This window comes from Mesoplodon densirostris, chromosome 6 (genome assembly GCF_025265405.1).
Source record: "Mesoplodon densirostris isolate mMesDen1 chromosome 6, mMesDen1 primary haplotype, whole genome shotgun sequence".
Taxonomy (NCBI): domain Eukaryota; kingdom Metazoa; phylum Chordata; class Mammalia; order Artiodactyla; family Ziphiidae; genus Mesoplodon; species Mesoplodon densirostris.
In genome coordinates this window covers 2,659,090-2,679,935 of record NC_082666.1, presented here as the reverse complement: position 1 = coordinate 2,679,935, position 20,846 = coordinate 2,659,090, and the positions used below count along the sequence as shown (strand labels likewise).

At 56.2% G+C, this 20,846-nt stretch overlaps 1 protein-coding gene across 4 annotated transcripts in view; it reads left to right on the top strand.

Moving 5' to 3' along the window:
• The first annotated feature begins 14,995 nt into the window (after nt 1-14,995).
• The window catches only part of VAV2 (vav guanine nucleotide exchange factor 2), a 174,598-nt gene continuing 168,747 nt past the window's right edge, over nt 14,996-20,846 (top strand). For all 4 annotated transcript variants that reach the window (XM_060101528.1, XM_060101529.1, XM_060101527.1 and 1 more), the window contains exon 1: nt 14,996-15,308. In XM_060101528.1, the coding sequence (XP_059957511.1) occupies nt 15,105-15,308 (204 nt within the window). In that variant the 5' untranslated portion in view covers nt 14,996-15,104. The remainder of the gene's footprint in view (nt 15,309-20,846) is intronic.

The window sequence follows — 20,846 nt, the reverse complement described above, 5'->3', positions numbered from 1 at the left end:
CAGAGTGAGAAGAAATTGGCAATATGTATAGTTGATGAGGGACTTAGTCAGGGTCCAGCTGGAAGACAGAAATCACACCAATGATTTGACCAGAGAGAGATTAATAGAAGGGATTGCTCATTAGGTACAAAGTTGTTAACTAGGTAACTTTCAGGTTAAAATAAAGACCTCTAAAGTATCTCAAAGGTGGTAACTGCAGGAAGCAAAAGGACCAAAGAGAAGAGGGTGGAATTGTGAACATTTAGAAACTCAGAGGAGGGACACCAAAGAGCTGAAACTCAGACTTTTGAGGAGGGGGTGCTGGCAGCTGGAGCTGGTGTCTCTGCACCAAGAATAGGGTCCCAGTAGGGCAGGGACCCAGACCCCGAGGACTGGATGCCAGCAGCTGCTGCCCCTGAGTGGCAGCAATGTGATGAAGTGGATTTTGTGCTCATTGGAGAAACTGCAGACTGGATTCAGCTGCCACTTCAGGAAAAACGTCAAGAATTGTTGCCGGGGGAGCTGCAAGCTGATGGGAGGCTGGCGGGAAGCCGAGAGGAAGGAGCAGGTTCCTTCTTTCTCCTCCAGCTTTCGGTCCACCTCCAGCACCCTTGCCTGATGGAGTCCACTGGTCCCCGCATCACAAAGCAGAGGGTAAAGGATGTTTAGATCTACGGTTCATGTAAAAGGTTTACGGACGGCAGGGAAAACTGTCCTCGCTGGCATCTGTTTATTCAGCCTCCATCCATACATTTCTACACACACTTGAGCTTTCATATAACAAAAGCAAAGCAAACAAACAAAAACCCAACTCTCCATTTCTGCCTAATAAGATGCAACTATCTTTCATACAAGAGTGGAACAGTCTCACCATTGACAGAGGAATGGATAAAGAAGATGTGGTATATATATATATATATATATATGTACACACACACACACACACTGGAATATTACTAAGCCATAAAAAAGAATGAAATAATGCCATTTGCAGCAACATGGATGGACCTAGAGATTATCGTATTAAGTGAAGTAAGCCAGACAGAAAAAGACAAATATCATATGATATCGCTTATGTGTGGAATCTAAAAAGTAATGCAAATTAAATTATTTACAAAACAGAAATAGGCTCACAGACATAGAAAACTAACTTATGGTTACCAAAGGGGAAAGGGTGGGGAGGGATAAATTAGGAGTTTGGGATTAACAGATACACACTACTGTATATAATATTGATAAACAACAAGGACCTACTGTGTAGCACAGGGACCTATATTCAATATCTTGTAATAAACTATAATGGAAGAGAATATGAAAAAGAATATATACATACATACATATATATATACACACATATATATATACATAACTGAATCACTTTGCTGTACACCTGAAACATTGTAAATCAACTCGACTTCAATTAAAAACATAAGAAAAAGAAAGAGTGAGACGGTCTCACCTTCTCCCCAAATAGAGGAAATACAAAGTCCACCAGTCGAGGGCTCCTTTTCTGGGTTAGGTTAATGACTTTTCCTATCAGTCTCCTTCTGTCTGAATATTCTTTTAACTGAAACTAAATTGCAAAGTTAACCTCCAACAAAACTGTACTGAAAGACATAAGGGAAGTGAGGAAATAAAAGAAGAGCTAGATACAAATACATACGTACTTAACAGGCAGGGGGAAACATGGAGAGTTGTTACTGTCCTTGTTTCTGTAACGGTCAGATGGGGTTTCCTTTGCCCTCAGCAAGATCTCAGCTGGTCAAGGTTTCTTTAGCTAGTGGGGTGGCACAAACCCTCAATTATCCTGCCATCTATCTATCTATCTATCTATCTATCCATCCATCCGTCTGTCTGTCTGTCTGTCCAATCCATCTGTCCATCCATCTAACCATCTAACCATCTATCCATCTATCTATCCATCCATCTATCTATCTATCTATCCATCCATCCATCTGTCTATCTATCTAACCATACATCCATATATCTGTCTGTCTGTCTATCCATCCATCCATCCATCGTCTTTGGTGGCTGCAGCTTTCCATGAACTGTGCTCTTGGCGGTAGAAATACTAAAATGTACCAGGGAGAATCCCCTGGGTTCTAAACAGGTCTTCCTGCCCTCAGCCTCAACGTGAAGCAACAACTCACTTTCTCCATCACCCCAGTTGGTAAGGTAACCCACTTCTCAGTGTTTTGATTCAGTGGTAGCAGGAGCCCCCGATTTCCAAGTGGCAGTCGCATCTTCCACATCAAAGAAGCCATTGATGTGCCCCCTGGTGAGCCCATTCCTCTCTCTAGAACCAAGCCTTCCGAGTCATCAGAAGCTCAAAGACGTGGGGCAGAATTAAAACTGACGTGAGGCATCATTGGAGGGCCTCTCCCACCTCCACCCTTTGGTTCCCGGGCACCTGTGGTCTGGCTTTGGGGAAGACAGCACCGTATATTTTTCTCTGGTTCAGAGCATACACTTGACTCTGTAACTCTGTAATCCAGGCCTTCAAACATTCACGGTGAAGTTCCCAATGGGTGCTTCACCCATGTCCTCAGGAGGCCACTCTGCTCTCTGTTAGGTGCGCACTCTGGGTGAAGGGGCGTATATAAAGCCAGTGGCTTCCATGAGCAGGAGCCTCTTGTTTCCCTTCTTTTTCTCAGCAACGAGGTGCCTGCTCAGAATCCTGCTGTGGGAATAGTGTGACGGTCAGCGAGTCCCTCCCTGAGTCTGTGGGTGGGGGTGCTGGCAGGAAAAGCAAGTCCAGAATCCGTGTCTATTCCAGCAAGACTGCATCTCTGTCCCCTCCATGATGGATGAGTCCGTGTAATAAATGTGCCACCACTTGGCTGGCTGGATCCCCGGGTTATGATGCCATATTGGGGGCTCAGCGTTGGCTTGCAGTGGTGGTGGGCAGGGCGGCTTCGGTGGTGGAGCTTGCATTGTCTTCCACGTGGAGCCTCCATCCGTCCCTCCAAGATCCCTTTGCACACGGGCCCATCAAATAAGCAATGCACCGGCTCGATGAAGAGGCTGAAGACCTCCACAGAACGGTCCTTGTTTCCAGCTGATATTGAGAGTCTCCTCTGCACTGGATGGGCCTTGGAGACATCTATCCACCTGGGATACAGATACTGTCCCAGTCTGCGTCCTTTCTAAGAAGTCCATCCAGTGCCTCTTCCCCAGAGCTCCCTGACATCCAGCTCCCAATCCTTTTCTTTCCAAGCCCTTAACCATCCAGCCAAACCAGTAACAACTGCTTGAGAATCACTGTAGATCTATGCAATGGAAGACTATTCAGTAGTTTTAAAGCAAATGGAGTACTGATACATGTTTCAATATGGAGGAATCTTGCAAACATTATGCAAGGTGAAAGGAGCCAGTTACCAAAGACCATTGTATGACTCCACTGATATAAAATGTCCAGGACAGGGAAACCTGTAGAGACAGAAAGTAGATTAGTGGTTGCCTACGGCTGGGGTAGGGATTGGGAGAGAATGGAGGGTAACCGCTGCTAGGTATGGGGTTGCTTTTTTTTTTTAACTTTTTTTTTTTCAATTTCAATTTTTATTTTTGGCTGCGTTGGGTCTGCATCGCGGCGCATGGGCTTCTCAATGCGGTGGCTTCTCTCGTTGTAGAGCACGGACTCTAGGCTCACGGACTCAGTAGTTGTGGTGCACGGGCTCTAGAGCGCAGGCTCAGTAGTTGTGGCGCATGGGCTTAGTTGCTCCGTGACATGTGGGATCTTCCTGGACCAGGGCTTGAACCTGTGCCTGCATTGGCAGGCAGATTCTTAACTACTGCGCCACCAGGGAAGTCTTACCAAAAGGATTTTTTAAAGTCAGGGATTTAAAAAAATATTATCGCTGGTGGGAATGTGAATTGGTACAGCCACTATGGAGAACAGTATGGAGGTTCCTTAAAAAACTAAAAATAGAACTACCATATGACCCAGCAATCCCACTACTAGGCATATACCCTGAGAAAACCATAATTCAAAAAGAGACATGTACCAAAATGTTCATTGCAGCTCTATTCACAATAGCCCGGAGCTGGAAACAACCTAAGTGTCCATCATCGGATGAATGGATAAAGAAGATGTGGCACATATATACAATGGAATATTACTCAGCCATAAAAAGAAACGAAACTGAGCTATTTGTAATGAGGTGGATAGACCTAGAGTCTGTCATACAGAGTGAAGTAAGTCAGAAAGAGAAAGACAAATACCGTATGCTAACACATATATATGGAATTTAAAAAAAAATGTCACGAAGAACCTAGGGGTAAAACGGGAATAAAGACACAGACCTACTTGAGAATGGACTTGAGGATATGGGGAGGGGGAAGGGTAAGCTGTGACAAAGCGAAAGAGAGGCATGGACATATATACACTACCAAATGTAAGGTAGATAGATAGTGGGAAGCAGCCGCAGAGCACAGGGAGATCAGCTCGGTGCTTTGTGACCGCCTGGAGGGGTGGGATGGGGAGGGTGGGAGGGAGGGAGATGCATGAGGGAAGGGATGTGGGAACAGATGTATATGTATGACTGATTCACTTTGTTATAAAGCAGAAACCAATAAAAAAAATAAAATTAAAAAAATAAATAAAGGAAAAAAATATTATCAATATGACATCATGAATTTGAATGTATTTGATGTCTTTCAATGAATGGCCTGATGGTGTGTTTGAGTCTCAGGATTTTCCATGCCTGGCCAGCAGGAAATCAAGTTGTCGGTGGGCCCCTTCGGTCTAGAAGCTCCGGGGAGAGAGTGCGTCCCAGGCCTCTCTGCGAGCTTCTGGTGGCCGCCGGCATGCTGGCTTGCGTGGTTTGTGACTGCGTCCCCCCGTCTCTGCCTGGCATCTCCGCTTCGTCCTGTGTCTCTCCGCTGGGTGCCTCTAATAAGGACACTTGTCATTGGATTTAGCTAATCCAGGATGATCTCATCTCACGATAGCTAATCACAGCTGCAAAAATCCGTTTTCCAAATAAGGTCACAGTTCACAGATTTCAGGGGTTCAATGTGACAGCCCTTTCTGGGGCCCACGATTCAACCCACTACAAACCCTAACCTGGAAACGGGTGCAGGGAAGACGGAGGGAATCTAGGATGGGTTGTTTGGCCAGGCTGTGGCTAAAAGCGGTGAAAATACAGCTTTCTTAGGAGATGGGACAAAAGGGGCCACACGGCTGAGTAAACCGTTTCCTGTGGTACCCTGAAGTGACAGGCCCAGGGGAAGGCTCTGGAGGACCATGGAATGGTGCCCAAAAAAGAAGTGAATGGCTACGGTGTGGGGTACTTTTTAAATGGCTCATCAAAAAAGAGAATGAAAAGCTAAGATTCCTCCATTTTAGTCCCAGATGCAGACTGATAGCCCAGGATGCCGTCAGCCCGAAGCAGAGGTGTGATATCTCAGAAGGCAGAGGCCTCCGGGTGGTTTTCAGGCTGGGCGATGGCTAGCCTTTAAGGGAGGAATGGCCACTCTGCATGGGCACAAGAGGACCGCATGATCATTCAGAATGAATACTGCATTGCCAAGATCCCCTACAAGCCACCTCTGGGCCAGCCTCAGAAACCTGAAGGTTTTCCGGTAGCAGGCTGATTCTGCAACAACCAGGATTCTAACCGATTCAGGACTGGATGATTAATCTCTCCCTAAAGGCAGTATTTTCTTTTGACGTCTCTGTCACAGAAGTTTTACAGAGCATGTTCCCCTAGAATGGTGGTTCTCATACTTGGTCAAGCGTTGCCCAGAGGCTCCAGAGGGAGCATGGGTGGACGAGCTCCCAGTGAGTTGACATAGGTGTCCCCATCCCTCCATCTCATAGCTCCACTGCTTCTCAATCAGGGCCCTAATCTTGACCCAGGACACTTGCTGGCTGGAGCCTTCCAGGGAGCTTCACCGCTTTTCCTGCCTTGCAGCTCCAGGGGATGATGTCCCCTTATACCATGTCCTCTTTTCTTTTTCTTTTTTTTTTTTTTTTTTTTGCAGTACGCGGGCCTCTCACTGCTGCGGCCTCTCCCGTTGCGGAGCACAGGCTCCGGACGCACAGGCTCAGTGGCCATGGCTCACGGGCCCAGCCGCTCCACGGCATGTGGGATCTTCCCGGACCGGGGCACGAACCCACGTCCCCTGCCTCGGCAGGCGGACTCTCAACCACCGCGCCACCAGGGAAGCCCACCATGTCCTTTTATGTGCTGCTCCAGCTTACACACTTTGCCTCCAGTGGACGATTAATCACTCAGCCGTTTGCTGACTTTCTCCGATGCATTCACAGCTGCCTGTGACAGCCGATGTTTCCGTGGTTCCACTAATTACTCTTCCCTCACCATTCAGAAGTCTGAGATACTGCACTCCAGTACCTTCTGTTGTGTAGGCATCCCGCCCCAGTTCACCACTGAGGAAGGTTCTAACAGTCACTGCCCCGTACCAGGCACTCTCCGTACTCTGCTCTCCATTGGCAGTGGGGCTCTTGCTGCTCGCTGGCCGAGGCCAGGCAGTCCATAATAGCTGCTCGGGGCTGCTTCCTGGGACCCCTCCACACACCCAGGGTTGGGAGTGGGGATCGGGGAGCAAGAAGGATCTGGGCTTCAGGGAAACAGCAAGGTCTGTTTTGCCTGGAAGGAAAGGCAGGTGGGGTAGCTAGGAAGTCATCGGGCCATTCCTGGACCCCGGCTTGGGGGTCCTACTGGCCCCTCTCTGGCCAGGGCGGCAGAAGGAGTGGAGCACAGCCAGGCCGGGCATGGCTGGTGCTGGCATCTATTGGCAAAGACCTGTCACACCGGCAACTGCAAAGAAAATCAAGGGGTGGCCCCTGGAAACCAAGGTGAGTGGGGTTCATGACGTCACAGGCTGCCGAGGCAGGGTGGACCTTGAGAACTTTGACCTGCATCTGGACCCTGGAGGGATGGTGGAGAGGAGACCTAGGGCCAAAGGCAGGAGAGAAGGTGGGTGACCAGAATACCATAACCAGGTGCCTGGTGAGGCTCAAGTTAAAGTGTGAGATGGCAGCGCTCTGTCCTAGCGGACATACCGGTACCCAGGGACAGACCCTTGTTCAGGCGGCAGTGGCTGAGGGTGCGAGCAGGGCAACATTGGGGACAGAGGGACCTGGGAGGCTGAGGCCAGCTGGGCCACGCTCTGAGCCAAGGTCCAGGTGGTAGAAATGGCCTGTGGCCTACAGGGGCTGGTACCTGGTGGGGGTGGGGTGGGGGAGGAGCACCCCGTAGCACACCCTGCCCCGTGTGGCAGAGGCACTGGGATCCCCAGGTGGGCTGCGTTCTGGGCATTGGGACAATTCAGGGAAGTGGAGGCCTGTCACTGGAGGGAAGCCCTGACTTCCTGAGTCAAAGCAAGTGAGGCATGAAGCTACTGGCTGGGAAAACACACGAGCTGGGACTGCCTTTGACCGTGAGCCGGTGGAGGGTCAGGCCTGTCCTGAGTGCTGTGTGTGCATCGATCTCATTGACTCACGCGGTGCAGCCTCTGCCCTGGGTTCAGCGTTGTACCCACTTCACAGATGAAGAGACTGAGTCTCAGACACATATATTGCTTGCCGAAGGGCACAGAGTGGCTGCATGGAACTCGGGAGGCCTCGCTCGTGGCCGTTCTCTCTGAGGGAGCCCCCAGCCCTCCTAGGGTCAGCTCAAGCACACGAGAAAGGCTAGAGAGGTGAGATCTCGGGGTTCTCCCTAGGGGCTTCAAGTCTCAGGGGGTCCCCCTATGGCTCTCTCCCACCCCAGCTCTGCCATGTGCCCAGGGTGGGGTCTGTGAGGGGCACGTCCTACGGAGCTTGGCCTCCTGGCTGCAGGGTTGGGCCACCATCTTCTCCCGCTAGTTGGAGCCAAGAAACCTGCAAAGGCCCCTTGTAGGGAAGCCCCTCCTGATCCTGCAGGTCCCCCAAGTGCTGAGCCCACTTGGGGGACCTGCAGGATCACTCAGTCACAGAGACCTCTACTGGGGAAGCAGCATCGCCACACTACATCGGGATGAAGCGTGGGAGTGTGTGTTGGGGGTGGATGGGGGCTCACCATGTCAGCGGGGGGATGAGTTCTCTCAGACACACGACACCTTGACCTCTGGGACATCCCTGGGAGGCAGGAGGCCTTGGTGCAGCCTCTGTAGCCCCCACCTGAGACCTCCGTCTTGACTGGGATCATCCTGGGCCAGCTTCATTTCCCCACCAAGGGGCAAGCTTTGTGCAGGGTGGGCGCTCAGAAGTGTTTTCTGGTTGGATGGGGGGGGGGTTGGGTGAGTGGATGGGGGATGGATGGGTGGATGGGTAGATGGATGGGTGGATGGGTGGATGGATGGGTAGATGGATGGGTGGATGGATGGGTGGATGGGTAGATGGATGGGTGGATGGATGGGTGGATGGGGTGGATGGATGGATGAATGGATGGATGGGTGGGTAGGTGCATGGATTGGTGGATGAGTGGATGGATTGGTGGTTGGGTGGATGGGTGGGTGGATTGGTAGATGGATGGATGGGGTGGATGGACGGATGGACAGATGGATGGATGGGTGGATGGATGAATGGATGGATGGATCGGTGGTTGGGTGGATGGGTGGATGGATTGGTGGATGGGTGGATGGATGGATGGATAGATGGGTGGATGGGTGGATGGATGGGTAGATGGATGGGTGGATGGATGGGTGGATGGGGTGGATGGATGGATGGATAGATGGGTGGATGGGTGGATGGATGGATGGACAGGTGGATGGATGGGTGGGTGGATGAATGGATGGATGCCCAGGAAGGGCAGGGGCAGCCCTGCCCTGGCCAGGGCTCTCCCCAGCTCTGTGTTCTGAATACCACGGTGTGCTTCCTCCTTTCAATGACAGCCCGAGCTGCTGGCAGCCAGCGTCAAGGCTGAGCCGGCCCAGGACCACGTTCGATGGCAGCGGCACCCGGGCCACCCCTCGGGTCCCGTAATGCACAACCAGCCGCGTGAGGCTTGGGGCTTCCCTTGGCCAGACTGGACTTCCCCCTCTGTCCTTCGTTGAGGTGGCCTGCTGGGGTCACAGTGATGGGGCTTCTGCAGAAATCTGGGATCTGCCCCAAATACCGGCTTCTCAGCCTCACGCCTACAAATGAATTAAGTCCTGGAGACCCTCCCCGCTCCTTAGAGCCTTAAGTAACCCTGCACCCTGACCTCACAGGCTCCTCTCGAAGAGACCCAAGCCCCGAACAGGGCTCCGAGGAAGCTGCCCGGAACAAGGGGTAGGAAGTGCCACGACAAGCCCCACTGGAGGTGAGATGTCAGAGGTCACAGTCAGGGGTAGGATCCATGGACCATGGCATTTGACTTAATTTTGAAAGTCGAAGCACAAGAAGTGAAAAGTCTGTATTTTGCCTTTTCAAACAAAACGTAAAAGGCCCACACCCAGAAATTCAGTGGGGTGTAATCTGACTCCACGGCGGGCCAGATGGTCTTTTTCTACACCTATGGTTTCCCAGGAAATTGTGACAGCTGAATTCGCATGATGTAGCTACAAATGGAATTTGCAAAATGTGTGTGTTCATGTGGTTTGGACATGAGAATATTTCCTTCACCCAGTCATGTTGGGAAGAGTCAAGACTTTCACTTCCCCTACCCCAAGAACAAGGCCAGTGCTTAGTAAATGCCTTCTGGGTGGAGGATGTAGGAGGGATGGGTGGGTTGGATGGGTGGAGGGATGGAGGGATGGGTGGACTGCAGCTTCTGGGGAGGGCCTTTGCAAGAGAAGCTCCCAGCACGTCCCTGAGTCCCTGGCTATGGAATAAGGGCCCTGTTGTGAAGAAGCACTGAGCCCTCGCAGCAGCCCCTGGCATTCTGGGGGAAACCTGGGCTGAGCAACCCCCTCCCTGGTTGTCAGAGGAGGACTGTGTGGAAAGGAACGGTCTGGGATGTTTGGATGGGCAGAGAAAGCTCTCCAGCCCGTCCACTGTGGCCTGCACCACGCCCGACACATGAAGAAGCACATGTGTTCTCGTTCAGAGCAAACTCCCAGCGCTGCCCCAGCAATGAGGACTCCTACAGATGAGGGGACTCTGCAGGAACCCAGGAGGCCTCGTGGGGCAGCTGTGGACTCAGATTCCGCACCCCCCGCCCCGCCCCACCGTGCTGCTGCCCTGGAACCATTGTACCATCAGCCAGAAGCAGAAGCAAAGTCCCCAGCGAGAGGCATCGCAGGAGACAGACTTTGGATTCAGACCAGGGCTCCAACCCTGCCTCTGCCCAACGCCTAACCTGGGGCCGGTCCTCAAGCTCCGTGACCATCCCCTAACAACAGAATCCCAACGCGCATGGCCTGGAGCTGGACGGTCATTCCCCGCGAGGCAGAAGTGGGGAGGCTCCCAGGAAGCGGCCGCAGCCTGTTGGCCGACCTCCCTCCAAAGGCCTCCTTTGGGGCCCGCCTGGACCCTGAAGCCACCAGGCTTCCAGGAGCTCGAGGCCGGTGGCAGCACTTCCACACCCTGTCCTCCTTCAGCTCAGACACAGGCCGTGTCCCCAGCAGCCCCTTCCCGGCCAGCTCTGCTGCTGCTGCCTGTGCTTGCACCCATTTCTGCAGTGGGTGTGTGCGTGCTGGCCTTTTAAAGCTGTTGCATTCAGGATCTACGTGCTGAGTCAGCATCTCCGTGTTTTAGACACCACAGCATTTTCCCGTCTCCTTGGTCTCCTGTCCACCCAAACCAGCGTGTCGACCGACAGCTTTCGGTTCCAGGCATGGAAACCCTCTGCAGCAGCAAGATTTGGGTACAGGAGCAGGTGCTGGGGAGGCCCGGCGTTTGGGCCCGGCTCCTTTGCACCTTGCTTGGTGATGCTGGGCAGTTCCCAGCGTGCTCGGTTTCTGTGTTTAACCACCCAGGACAATGACTCTTACTCTCACTGTGAGGCTTAACGGAGGCCAGGTGACACATGCAAGCCCCCAGGCCAGCCACGCAGCACTTAAGAAATGGGAGCGGCTACTAGTCATGAACAGTTAGAATAATATGCTACGTCAGTGCACATCTCACAGGGTGTAATGTTATAGATTCACATAACAATGATGAGATATGCTACAAATCAACAGATTACATAGCCTATTTTTTAAACCTTTGTATCAGTTTTACCCATTTCTGTGACTTCTACGAAAGAAGATACTGGATTTTAAAGTCATAGCTGCAGTGCTTTGCTGACCTGTTTATTTATTTAGCATTTCAATTTTTTTTATTTTGGTGGCGCCACGCGGCTTGTGGGATCTTAGTTCCTGGACCAGGGATTGAACCCGTGTCCCCCACAGTGAGAGCTCGGAGTCCTAACCACTGGACTGCCAGGGAGGTCCTTATTTGCTGTTTCATTTAATGACTCTTTTTCGACTACCTACCAGGGGCTGAGCCCAGTTTGCAGTGCTGGGAGTGAACTGGGCACAGGACAGAGATGGCCCCCTGCTGCCACAGAGCTGACAATCTAGAGGGATGAGACCGAGCAACAGACACCGTGGCGGAAACTGCAGAGAAGAATGAGTCTCATAGCGGGAGAGGGTCAGCAGAGGAAGTGAGGGTGTGAGCCATGTGGCCATCTGGGCAAGAATCCCAGGCAGAGGGGTGGCAGGTGCAAAAGGCCCTGAGGTGGGGGGCACCACTGGGCGTGGCTGGAGGGCTGTGGGAATGAGGTCATCTGGGGAGGGGATGCGCCACATGGGACCTGCAAGCGATGAGATTTGATTTTATCTCTGGTGAGGGGGAAGCCACGACGGACCCGCCGTCTGGGCAGGAGAGGGACAGGGCCTCACCAAGGTTTCACTGGGTCCTTGCTGGCTGCCGAGGACAGACTGAAGGGGGCAAGGGTGGCGCAGGGGGAGGCTGAGGGGCCCAGTAAGTGGGGGCCTGTGACCCTCCTCCCTTACTTTGGGGTATGTGACTTCCTGCCCCATGGGTTTCACCTATGCCACTGAACTGGGACGCCCAGCTTCCCACCTCTCCTGTGGACTGTCCCGGGGCTTCGTGTGGGCCTCTCCCACTAAGGAAAACAGCCATCACGCACGGTGGTAAAGGTCGGCCAAGCTGAGAGGCAACGCCCCGAGGGTACCGTTCACTTGTAGCCTGTGGGCTCCTCTCTATAGAATGTGATGGGAATTGCGCCCCCGGAGGTGTGCCATGGGCGGTCCCGGCAAACAGCTCTGAGTCTGAGATGTGGACGGCGGTAGGATGTTCTGCGGCGGTGTCCCCTCTTCCTGACATGTACGCTGAGTTGATACAGTCCGCACCTGCTCATGACACCCACGCCGAGTGTCTGGAGGAGAAGAGCTCCTACCAGGTTCCGTTCATGTAGTCATTCATTTACTCTCACCCAGCCACCCTGCGGAGCCTCCCCCAAACCCTGTGAGGTACACAGGTGGGTCAGCGTCCCCAGTAGGACACTGGGGATCAGGAAGATGTTGTGATTGGCTAACACACAGCAGTGAGGCCTGCGTCTCCTGACTTGGCTATTCTCCAGGCCAAACCTCATCTTCCGGCCGCTGGGCAGCGTCCCGCCAAGGGGCAGCCAGGTGGCGACAGTGCCCTCTGCACCCACCAGGGGGCAGCAGACGATCATCAGTGCTGATGGCTGGAGGGTGGCTGCCTGCATCCCAGCCCGGGCTCATCCTCTAGGTTGGTTCCTTGTCCAGGCAAGAAGGCCAGGAACAGTGAGGACACGAATAGGGTGCCCCACGCTGCCCCAAGCACTGTGCAAACCACCTGGATAATTACTTCTGTTCAGTCCTCGCCAGCGATTCTGACGGGATGGGGCGCTCCCCATTCTACAGAGAGGGACGGGGGGGGGGTCCTGCCAGGGGAAGGTGTCTGTGCAGGCTCTGGGGGCGGGGGTGGCTGGAGGCGCCGGGAGTCAGGCTCTGTCCCCCACTTTGTGGTTTCTCGGGGTGATGCTAGAAGCCGCCTGCTGCCGCGGGGTCATCTCCTTTTTTTTTTTTTTTTTACAACTTTATTGGAGTATAACTGCTTCACAATGGTGTATTAGTTTCTGCTTTATAACAAAGTGAATCAGTTATACATATACATATATCCCCATATCTCCTCCCTCTTGCGTCTCCCTCCCTCCCACCCTCCCTATCCCACCCCTCTAGGTGGTCACAAAGCACCGAGCTGATCTCCCTGTGCTATGCGGCTGCTTCCCACCAGCTATCTACCTTACGTTTGGTAGTGTATATATGTCCATGCCACTCTCTCGCTTTGTCACACCTTGTCTCGGGCAAGGCAGGCTCGATCTCCCCCGTCTGAGGCAGGCTCCTTCCTGTCGGTGTTCACGAAGGTGCCACACCCGTTTCCTCGGGGGAAGGATGCCTGGACAGGAACTTGGAGCTCACCAGTCACTTGGCCTGGTTTTACTCCTGCCAGAGTCTAGGCTGTGCCCTGGGAGCCCAGCCCCTCCTCCACTCCTCTCCATAGGCCAAAACCTGGCCTGGGTCCCCATGCTTCCTCCTCAGTTTGGGAAGGGGCCAGCCTGACTCTCTGCAGAGGCCACTGCCCAGAACAGAGGGCTCAGGGGACCCTCACTGGGCTCGCAATGAGGTGGGGTGTTACCCTGCTCTGGCTCCTGCCCCAGGAATGCCAAAGGAAGAGGGGAAGTGGGCCATAGGGGCAGCTGCCGGGTGCTGCCCCAGGGTTCAGCCCAAGTGTGTGGGGATGCTCAGAGACTGGTCACCCCCAGGCTCACCCCATGACTGAGCCAGGCTTAGAGCGGGGGATCAGCCTTGCCCAGGGTCACCCGGCTGAGAGCTCAGGGCTCCCAACAGCTGAGCCAGGACCCACATCATTTCGTCGCCAGATGGGCTCTTTATGTTCTAGAAGCCCTCCCACTGCCACAGGAGGCCAGAGAACACTGCCCACCCCCTCCCAGAGGGCGTGGCCCAGGAAGGAGTTCAAGGCACGGTCAGTGGACCCCGCAGCCAGCATGGAGGCGGGCCGCTACCCAGGGCCGGGTCTGGCCGCATCTCTTTCCCTCTCTCCCACTTAACTTATGTCACATCTTCCATCTCGGACGCCAGGATTTGCCCTCTGGGCAGCTGCGAGTGGCAGGCCCCTGGGTTTCAAAACAGGAGAATCCCGGCCTTTGTGCGAGGTCGGGGGGCTTCCTGCGGGTCCCTAGCCAGCGCACAGGATAGGAAGGGGATCTGGGCGAGTCCCCGGCCCGTATGCCTCCCGCCTCGAGTTCTCCCGTGGGGACCGCTTGGTGGACCGAGAGGGCGCGGGACGACTCCGCGCAGTCGGTGCCCCCTCCAGGGTCTGTCCTGCCCGAAGGACCGTGCAGAGGCCCCCAGCGCGACAGGGGCCACCTCCTGAGCTCCTCCTGAAACGCAGGAGAGACGCAGAGACAACGACCGGCCATCACTCCACAGGCGAGGTCGCGCGCCCCGGGCGCAGAGCTTCCTCAAAATCTTGGTGCCCCTCGCAGAAGTCGGCGGACCCCAGGCTCTGGCCGCGCCGCAACCCCCGCCCTCTGCAACTTTCGTGAGCGGCAGCCGGGCAGGAAGTAGGGGGGGCGGGCGGGGGCGGTGCCAGGCGAGCGCGCCGGCCCCGCCCCCACCCCTCCAGTGGCCGCGCCCCCGCGCCCCCCGCGCCCTGGAGCGGCGGAGCTGCGGAGCTGCGGAGTCGGAGCCCCGGGCGTGGAGCGCTGAGCGCGAAGGCGGGGCGAACAAAGCGGCGGCGGCGGCGAGGGCGGCCCAGGCCCCGGACGCGCGGAGCAGGCGACCCGCCGGGCCTTTGTCTCGGGCGGGGCAGAAGCTTCGGCGGCCGCGGGGCGCCCCGAGCGCAGAATGCGGCGCCCGGCGGGGCGGATCGCGGGGCGCTGCGGCGGCGGGCTGCGAGGAGCCCGGCCCGGGGCCCGGGGGGACTTGTGTGTGTGAAACGGGGGTCCGGCGCGCTGCCCGGCGGCTGCCCCACGAGCGCACGTGGGCGGGAGCTGCGGCGCGCTAGGAGCCGGAGGAGGAAGAGGAGGGGACGCGCGGCGGCGCAGCGGAGACCCGGGGCCGCCCGCGCGAAGCCCCGCCCCGGCCGCCGAGCCCCGCGCGGGCGGGCGGGATGCCCCGCGGCCGCTGCACTTCGGCCGGAGCGCTGCCCTGAGACGGCCGGCCCAGCGATCGGCGGGCGGGTGGGCGCTGCGGGCGCCATGGAGCAGTGGCGGCAGTGCGGCCGCTGGCTCATCGACTGCAAGGTCCTGCCGCCCAACCACCGGGTCGTGTGGCCCTCGGCCGTGGTCTTCGACCTGGCCCAGGCGCTGCGCGACGGCGTCCTCCTGTGCCAGCTGCTGCACAACCTCTCCCCCGGCTCCATCGACCTCAAGGACGTCAACTTCCGGCCGCAGATGTCCCAGGTGAGGGTCCGGGCGCGCCGGGAGGGGCCCTGGTTTGCGGTCCCGGGACCCCGGTCGGAGCGACGGGCTCGTGGACGTCGGCAGGCGGCGGGACGGTGAGCGGAGAGGCGGCGCGCCCCGGCCCTCGGAACCGGCTCCTCCGAGGGGCGACCCCGGGAGGCACGAAGTTGGCAAAGTCCCCCAAGCCTGGGGTGCGCCTCCGCCGCCTCCGGGCACTGCCTGGGAGCACCCGCTGCTGGGCCTGCGCCTCCCGGGGTGAGGGGAGCTCGAACACCGGTGGGGCGCTCACCACTGCCTCCCCCTCTCCCGGGCCTGGGCCCCGGAAAGCAGCGAGTGCCCCCCACCGCCCCCCGCCCCGCCGCCGACCCCAGGATCCCGCCGCGCCGGTGACCTCGTCAGGCGTAGGGTCCCTGGCTTCGCGCCTGGTGGCTGGACGCCCTGGAAGACAGGGGCTCGGGGCACGGCGGGAGGGGCCCGGCGGGGCGGGGAGCCGGGATCCCTGGTCGGCAAGGGAGCGGCTGGGCTGGGGGCACTGCCCCCTCGCCGGCCTCAGCCTCCTCCCGAACCCTTTGGCGGGGGGCAAGCAGCGCCAGGCCCCCAGGGTCGCGCGACTTGGTGGGAACAGGAGTCCCTCATGCTTCCCCTGTACCCTCAAGTGTGGCCTTTGTCGCGGCCGAGGCGCATGTGGCTGCCGGGCAGGCAGGAAAATGTCTGCTTGGCTGGCAGGCGCTGCCTTTCTTAGCCCCTTAGAGGGAACTTGGCTAAGACTTAAGCAGAGTGGAGGCTGCTGTCCTGCCCCCCACCCCAACCCGGGTTCCACGACCCCCACCCCAGCACCTTTGAAGGGGCCCTGGGTGCCCAGCGGGGCCAGGGGCCACCCCAGGTCTGGCCAGCACTGCCCGGGAGCAACCTTCCTGCTCACCCCACAGCCCCTTCTTCTGTGACCCTCTGGCCTTCCCAAGCCAGTGTGACAGCTGAAACGGGCTGGGGGGAGGGGGGACGGAGTGAGTCACTGCTTTTCCAGGCTGGACTGCGTGGCCTCTGCCCTTTGGCTGTGACCGCATTTCCAAGGAGATGGGGGCATCCCCCCCTTCAGGGAGGATGGGGGTGGCCGCTGACCAAGAAGAGTCTTGAGGGGACGGGGGCAGGGGGCCACCCTCCCACTCCACGGAGGCGGACGGCCCAGGGAGGGAGCCCTGGCCTGCCATCTGGTCCCCAGGCCCCTCTGAAGCCAGAACCATCCTGGGCCCTCTCAGTGCTAAGAAGCCCAAGGTCCCGGCGCCGGGTGCCCTCAGATCCAGTCCTCTCCTCTGCCCTCACCCCCCTGGGGGCTGGGACGTACTTACCCCATTTTACAGCTGGGGGAACTGAGGGTATTGGAGCTGCTGAGGGCAGAGCTAGGCCTTGAGCGGGAGTGTCTGCCTTTGGCTGCCCAGGCTTGCTGGCTCCTGGCTGACTGGCAGAGAGGCTGGGGCCCAGGGCACGTCCGGGGGTGGCTGGGGGCGTTGGCTGGGTCCTGGAGCTGCCCCTCCCAGCCGTGTTTGGCCAGGATGGAGGAGAGGGCGCGCTGGCTGTGGTAGGTGGCCTGGCTCAGCCCCTGCGCTTCCTGGGGTCCCTGGAGCCATCCTTGGGCCAGCAACGCTGACACGGCACAGTCTCCTTGAGCCCCCCTGCTCCAGCCCGGGTGAAGGGGTGTCGAGGGGCTGGACGGTAGGGAGACCCTGATGGGCGAGTGTCTGTGTCTTCATGGCCATGTGCTCTTATTGAAACCTGGCACTGTCACCTCCCTGTAGTGACCGCTTTGGGGGCCTCAGTTTCCCAGTCTATGTAATGAGGACAGTACTAGTGGCTGCCTCATAGCCAGGTTGCCACGCTGAATGAACGTTAGAGATCTTATCTGGGCAGGTGTGGCCCCTTGTGGCTGAGGGCTGGTCTCCCCTGCCTGTCCTCTCACGGAGGGTGGGGCTGGTCACACCCATCTTTGTATGTCTCTTGCTGGCACAGGGACGGCTGGGTTAAGGCGGACGGCCCCATCTGTGTACTCACGATTAAAGAAACAATTCCCTTGACCATGTATAGCTGTGCAGGGTTTGGGAGAGGAACATGGTGGTCTGTCTGCGTGGCTGTTCTTTGCTGTCTGGGGACCTTCCCTCCAATGGAGGAGGGAAGACGACGTGGTCCTCTTGGTCCATGGTGGTGGCATCACAAGAAAAATCACAGCTGCCTTTTCTTACCCACCCTGCCCTGAGCTAGTCATGATCCTGGGAGGCATATGTCACTCCTGCTTCATGAAGGAGACACAGCTGCAGCTCAGAGAGGTCAAGTGACTTACCCCACATTGCACAGGGAGTAAGTGGTCAAACGAAAACCTGGACTTAGGTCTCCCTTCCAGGACTGTTGAAACAAATCCTGATTTCAGAAGCCTTCCCTCTGCTGTCTTGCTGATTTTCTGGTGGATGCTCCTGGCCCGCTTCTCAGGTTGTTCACGGTGTGTGTCTGTTTCCATGGGATGGATGGGGTGGGGAGTGCGTGCCTATTTCCTGGGGGATCTGGATCCTTTGCCGGCAAGTGGGCAGGGCCCTTCCATCTTCCTGCTGTCACCGTGTGCCCATACGTGTGCCCTTACGTGGACCCGTCCAGCTCAGAGGGCTGCCTGACGTCCCCTCGTTCCAGAATGCTGCTCTGGCTTCTCCTGTGACAGGTGACATCCTGTTTTCCAAGTATCGCACTTCGAGTGCCCCTCTCGTTTGCGTGGATCTCAGCTGGGTTATTGGCCCCAAAGGCGCATAATAGCCACGTGCACTTACTGAGCATCTGCTGTGTACAGAGCCAGGTACCAGGAAGGGTTCACGGGCAGATCCAAGTTGCCCCTTGTCCAGCCCTTCTGGATCTGGTCGGGTGTGCTTTATTTTTTTTATCCAAAATGCCTGGCAGCCACGTTGGGTTTAATTAAAGTAATTAGCTATGACCAAATCTGCTGATCCTAATAAGAGACCGCGTGTGTCTGGAACAGCTTCAGTTATGAGCTCCTGAGGTTGCTGATGCCAGCAGACGGCCCTTGCGTTTGGTCTAAAGTCTGAATCTTTAGGGCACCACCCGCCCAGCCTCTTGCCCTCCACCCTGGCAGGCCTCCTCTCCGTAGAACAAGGCTGGGAAGCCCGTCTGCAGGGACACGGCAGAGAGAGCTCCCCCACGCCCACACCTCCAGCTTCAAGTCTTTCCCGTCCCTGCCTCGTGCCGACGTTCCAGCCTGCGCCCCCCTCCCCTAAGCCTTTTCCATCAGGGTCCATCGTGTGCGGGCCCATGCTGGAAGACTACCCCTCCTTTTGTCCTGGTTCTTCCTATAGGAGCTAGTCTAGTGGCTGCCTCCTCTAGGAAGCCTCCTCTGATTTCACTCTTCTCCCATCCTGAAGCGTTGCGAGCCTGGTCCTTGACCCACCCCCCCGTGTACCGGGTATGTACCTCTAACCCTGCGTTTTCCACACTTTGCTTTAGTAAACAAGCATCCCTCGGAGCCACACTCGTTGCTCACTGTCCTGAACTCAGGACAGTGAATCCCTCCCCTTCCGGACTGGTGTGAGCCCTCCCAAGGGGTCTCCGGGTCCTGCCGCACTGGGCCTCCCTTTCTGCTGTGTTATTCCAGTCCTTCCTTCGAGGAATAATTGCCAAGCCCCTGCACTGCCAGGCAAGGGCCCATTCCCTGCTCCGAGATGCTTTCAGGTGAGCAGGACACACAGCAGGTTGTTGAGGTGCCTGTGGATGAGGAAGTGGCCTTTAAGTGTCCTGAGAGCTCCCAAGTGCAGGCAGGGGGATGTGGTTCCCGAGGCCAAGTGGTGTGATACCTGGGCTGCCAGGGAGCAGGGACACGGAGGCCGATTCCAGCAGAAACTAGGACGCCTTTTCTTTTCAAGTCAGGTTTTGTTTTGTTTTTTAGATTTTATTTATTTATTTATTTATTGGCTGCTTTGAGTCTTCCGTGGCTGTGAGCGGGCTTTCTGTAGTTGTTGAGGGCTGCTCATTGCGGTGGCTTCTCTTGTTACGGAGCACAGGCTCCAGGCACGTGGGCTTCAGTAGTTGTGGCACACGGGCTCAGTAGTTGTGGCTCACGGGCTCTAGAGTGCAGGCTCAGTAGTTGTGGCACACGGGCTTAGTTGCTCCGTGGCAACTTCCGTGGGATCTTCCCGGACCAGGGCTCAAACCCGTGTCCCCTGCACTGGCAGGTGGATTCTTAACCACTGCGCCACCAGGGAAGCCCCAGGTTTCGTTTTAAGTGTGAACATATCTTGACACTTGAGAGTAAGTTGGTGCCCTGCACCCTCACATGTTTCCTACAGAAGAAGGTCCCCTCTGCAGCCACAGAGCAGCCACCTAAACCCGGAAAACAGCGGGGATGGCCTTGGAATCCACTCGAGCTTCAGCGCGTGTGTCCACAAATGCCCATTTCAGCAAATGGTCCACCTGGGGGCTGGGACGGCCCCTCCGCCTCACCTTGATTTTGCCGACCTGGATGCTTTTGAAGGTGACAGGCCCCTTTTGTTGCAGAATGTCCCTCCCTTTGGGTTCATCTGCCGTTTCCTCGCGCTGGATTCAGGCTTTGCACCTGGAGCGGGTGGAGTGACCACGCTGTTGCCTTCTCCTGGCATCCTGTCTAGCAGGTGGCACGTGGTTTCCAAGTGTCCCCTTGCTGGGGGTGTTGGCTTTAATCACTTGACGCCGGCGCTGTTGGCCGACGGCTCCGCCGCCAAGGTCCTCCGATCCCCCTTGTAGGTCACGGATATTCTTGAGAAGGTGCTTTGAGACAGCGACAGGATCAGTCCTCCCTCCCTCCCTCCCTCTTTCTTCTCTTCCTCTTTTCCTTTCCTTCCTCTCTCTGTCTACCCCTGTGGATTGTGGTTTCCTGTTCTGTTCCACGCATTCTCACCTGTTACTGTCCCTCTTTATTTTGACACTCAGATGGTCTCTGGTTTGACCAGAGGCAACTGCTTCAAGCTGCTTCCGCGTGTCTTTTTGACACGTTCCCATCATTTGGTGAGCTCTATCTCCTTCCTGGCACGAGATATCTGAGCTCATCTTGTATTTTGTTTTGTCTGGCTCCGGAATCAGCCGTTTGTGGAAGGAGCTCTGGGTCCGCAGTGCAGAGGCGTATGTAGAAACCAGGATCTGGGTGCAGGCGCACCTGTGCTGGGGTGTGTCAGCACTGAGACCTGGGCAGTGTGCACCTCTGAGTTAACACAGGCGTGTGTGTCCCTGTCTGTGTGCTGCACCTGTTCACATCTGTACTTCTGTCTGCATCAGTGCTGTCAAGTAGAAGATGTGTGAGCTGCATCTGTCTCTTAAAATTCCTGGTGGTCATATTAAAAAAGTGAAAAGAACCGTGTAACGTTAATTCTAATAATACATTTTATGTAATCCATGCCCAAGGGGGCAGAAATCAGATCTGTGGGGGTGAAGAAATCATATTCTTTTTATGCATCAAGCACAGATGTACCAGAGAAAAGAACAGTACAGTACAGATATACAGTACATCTGTGGTATTAA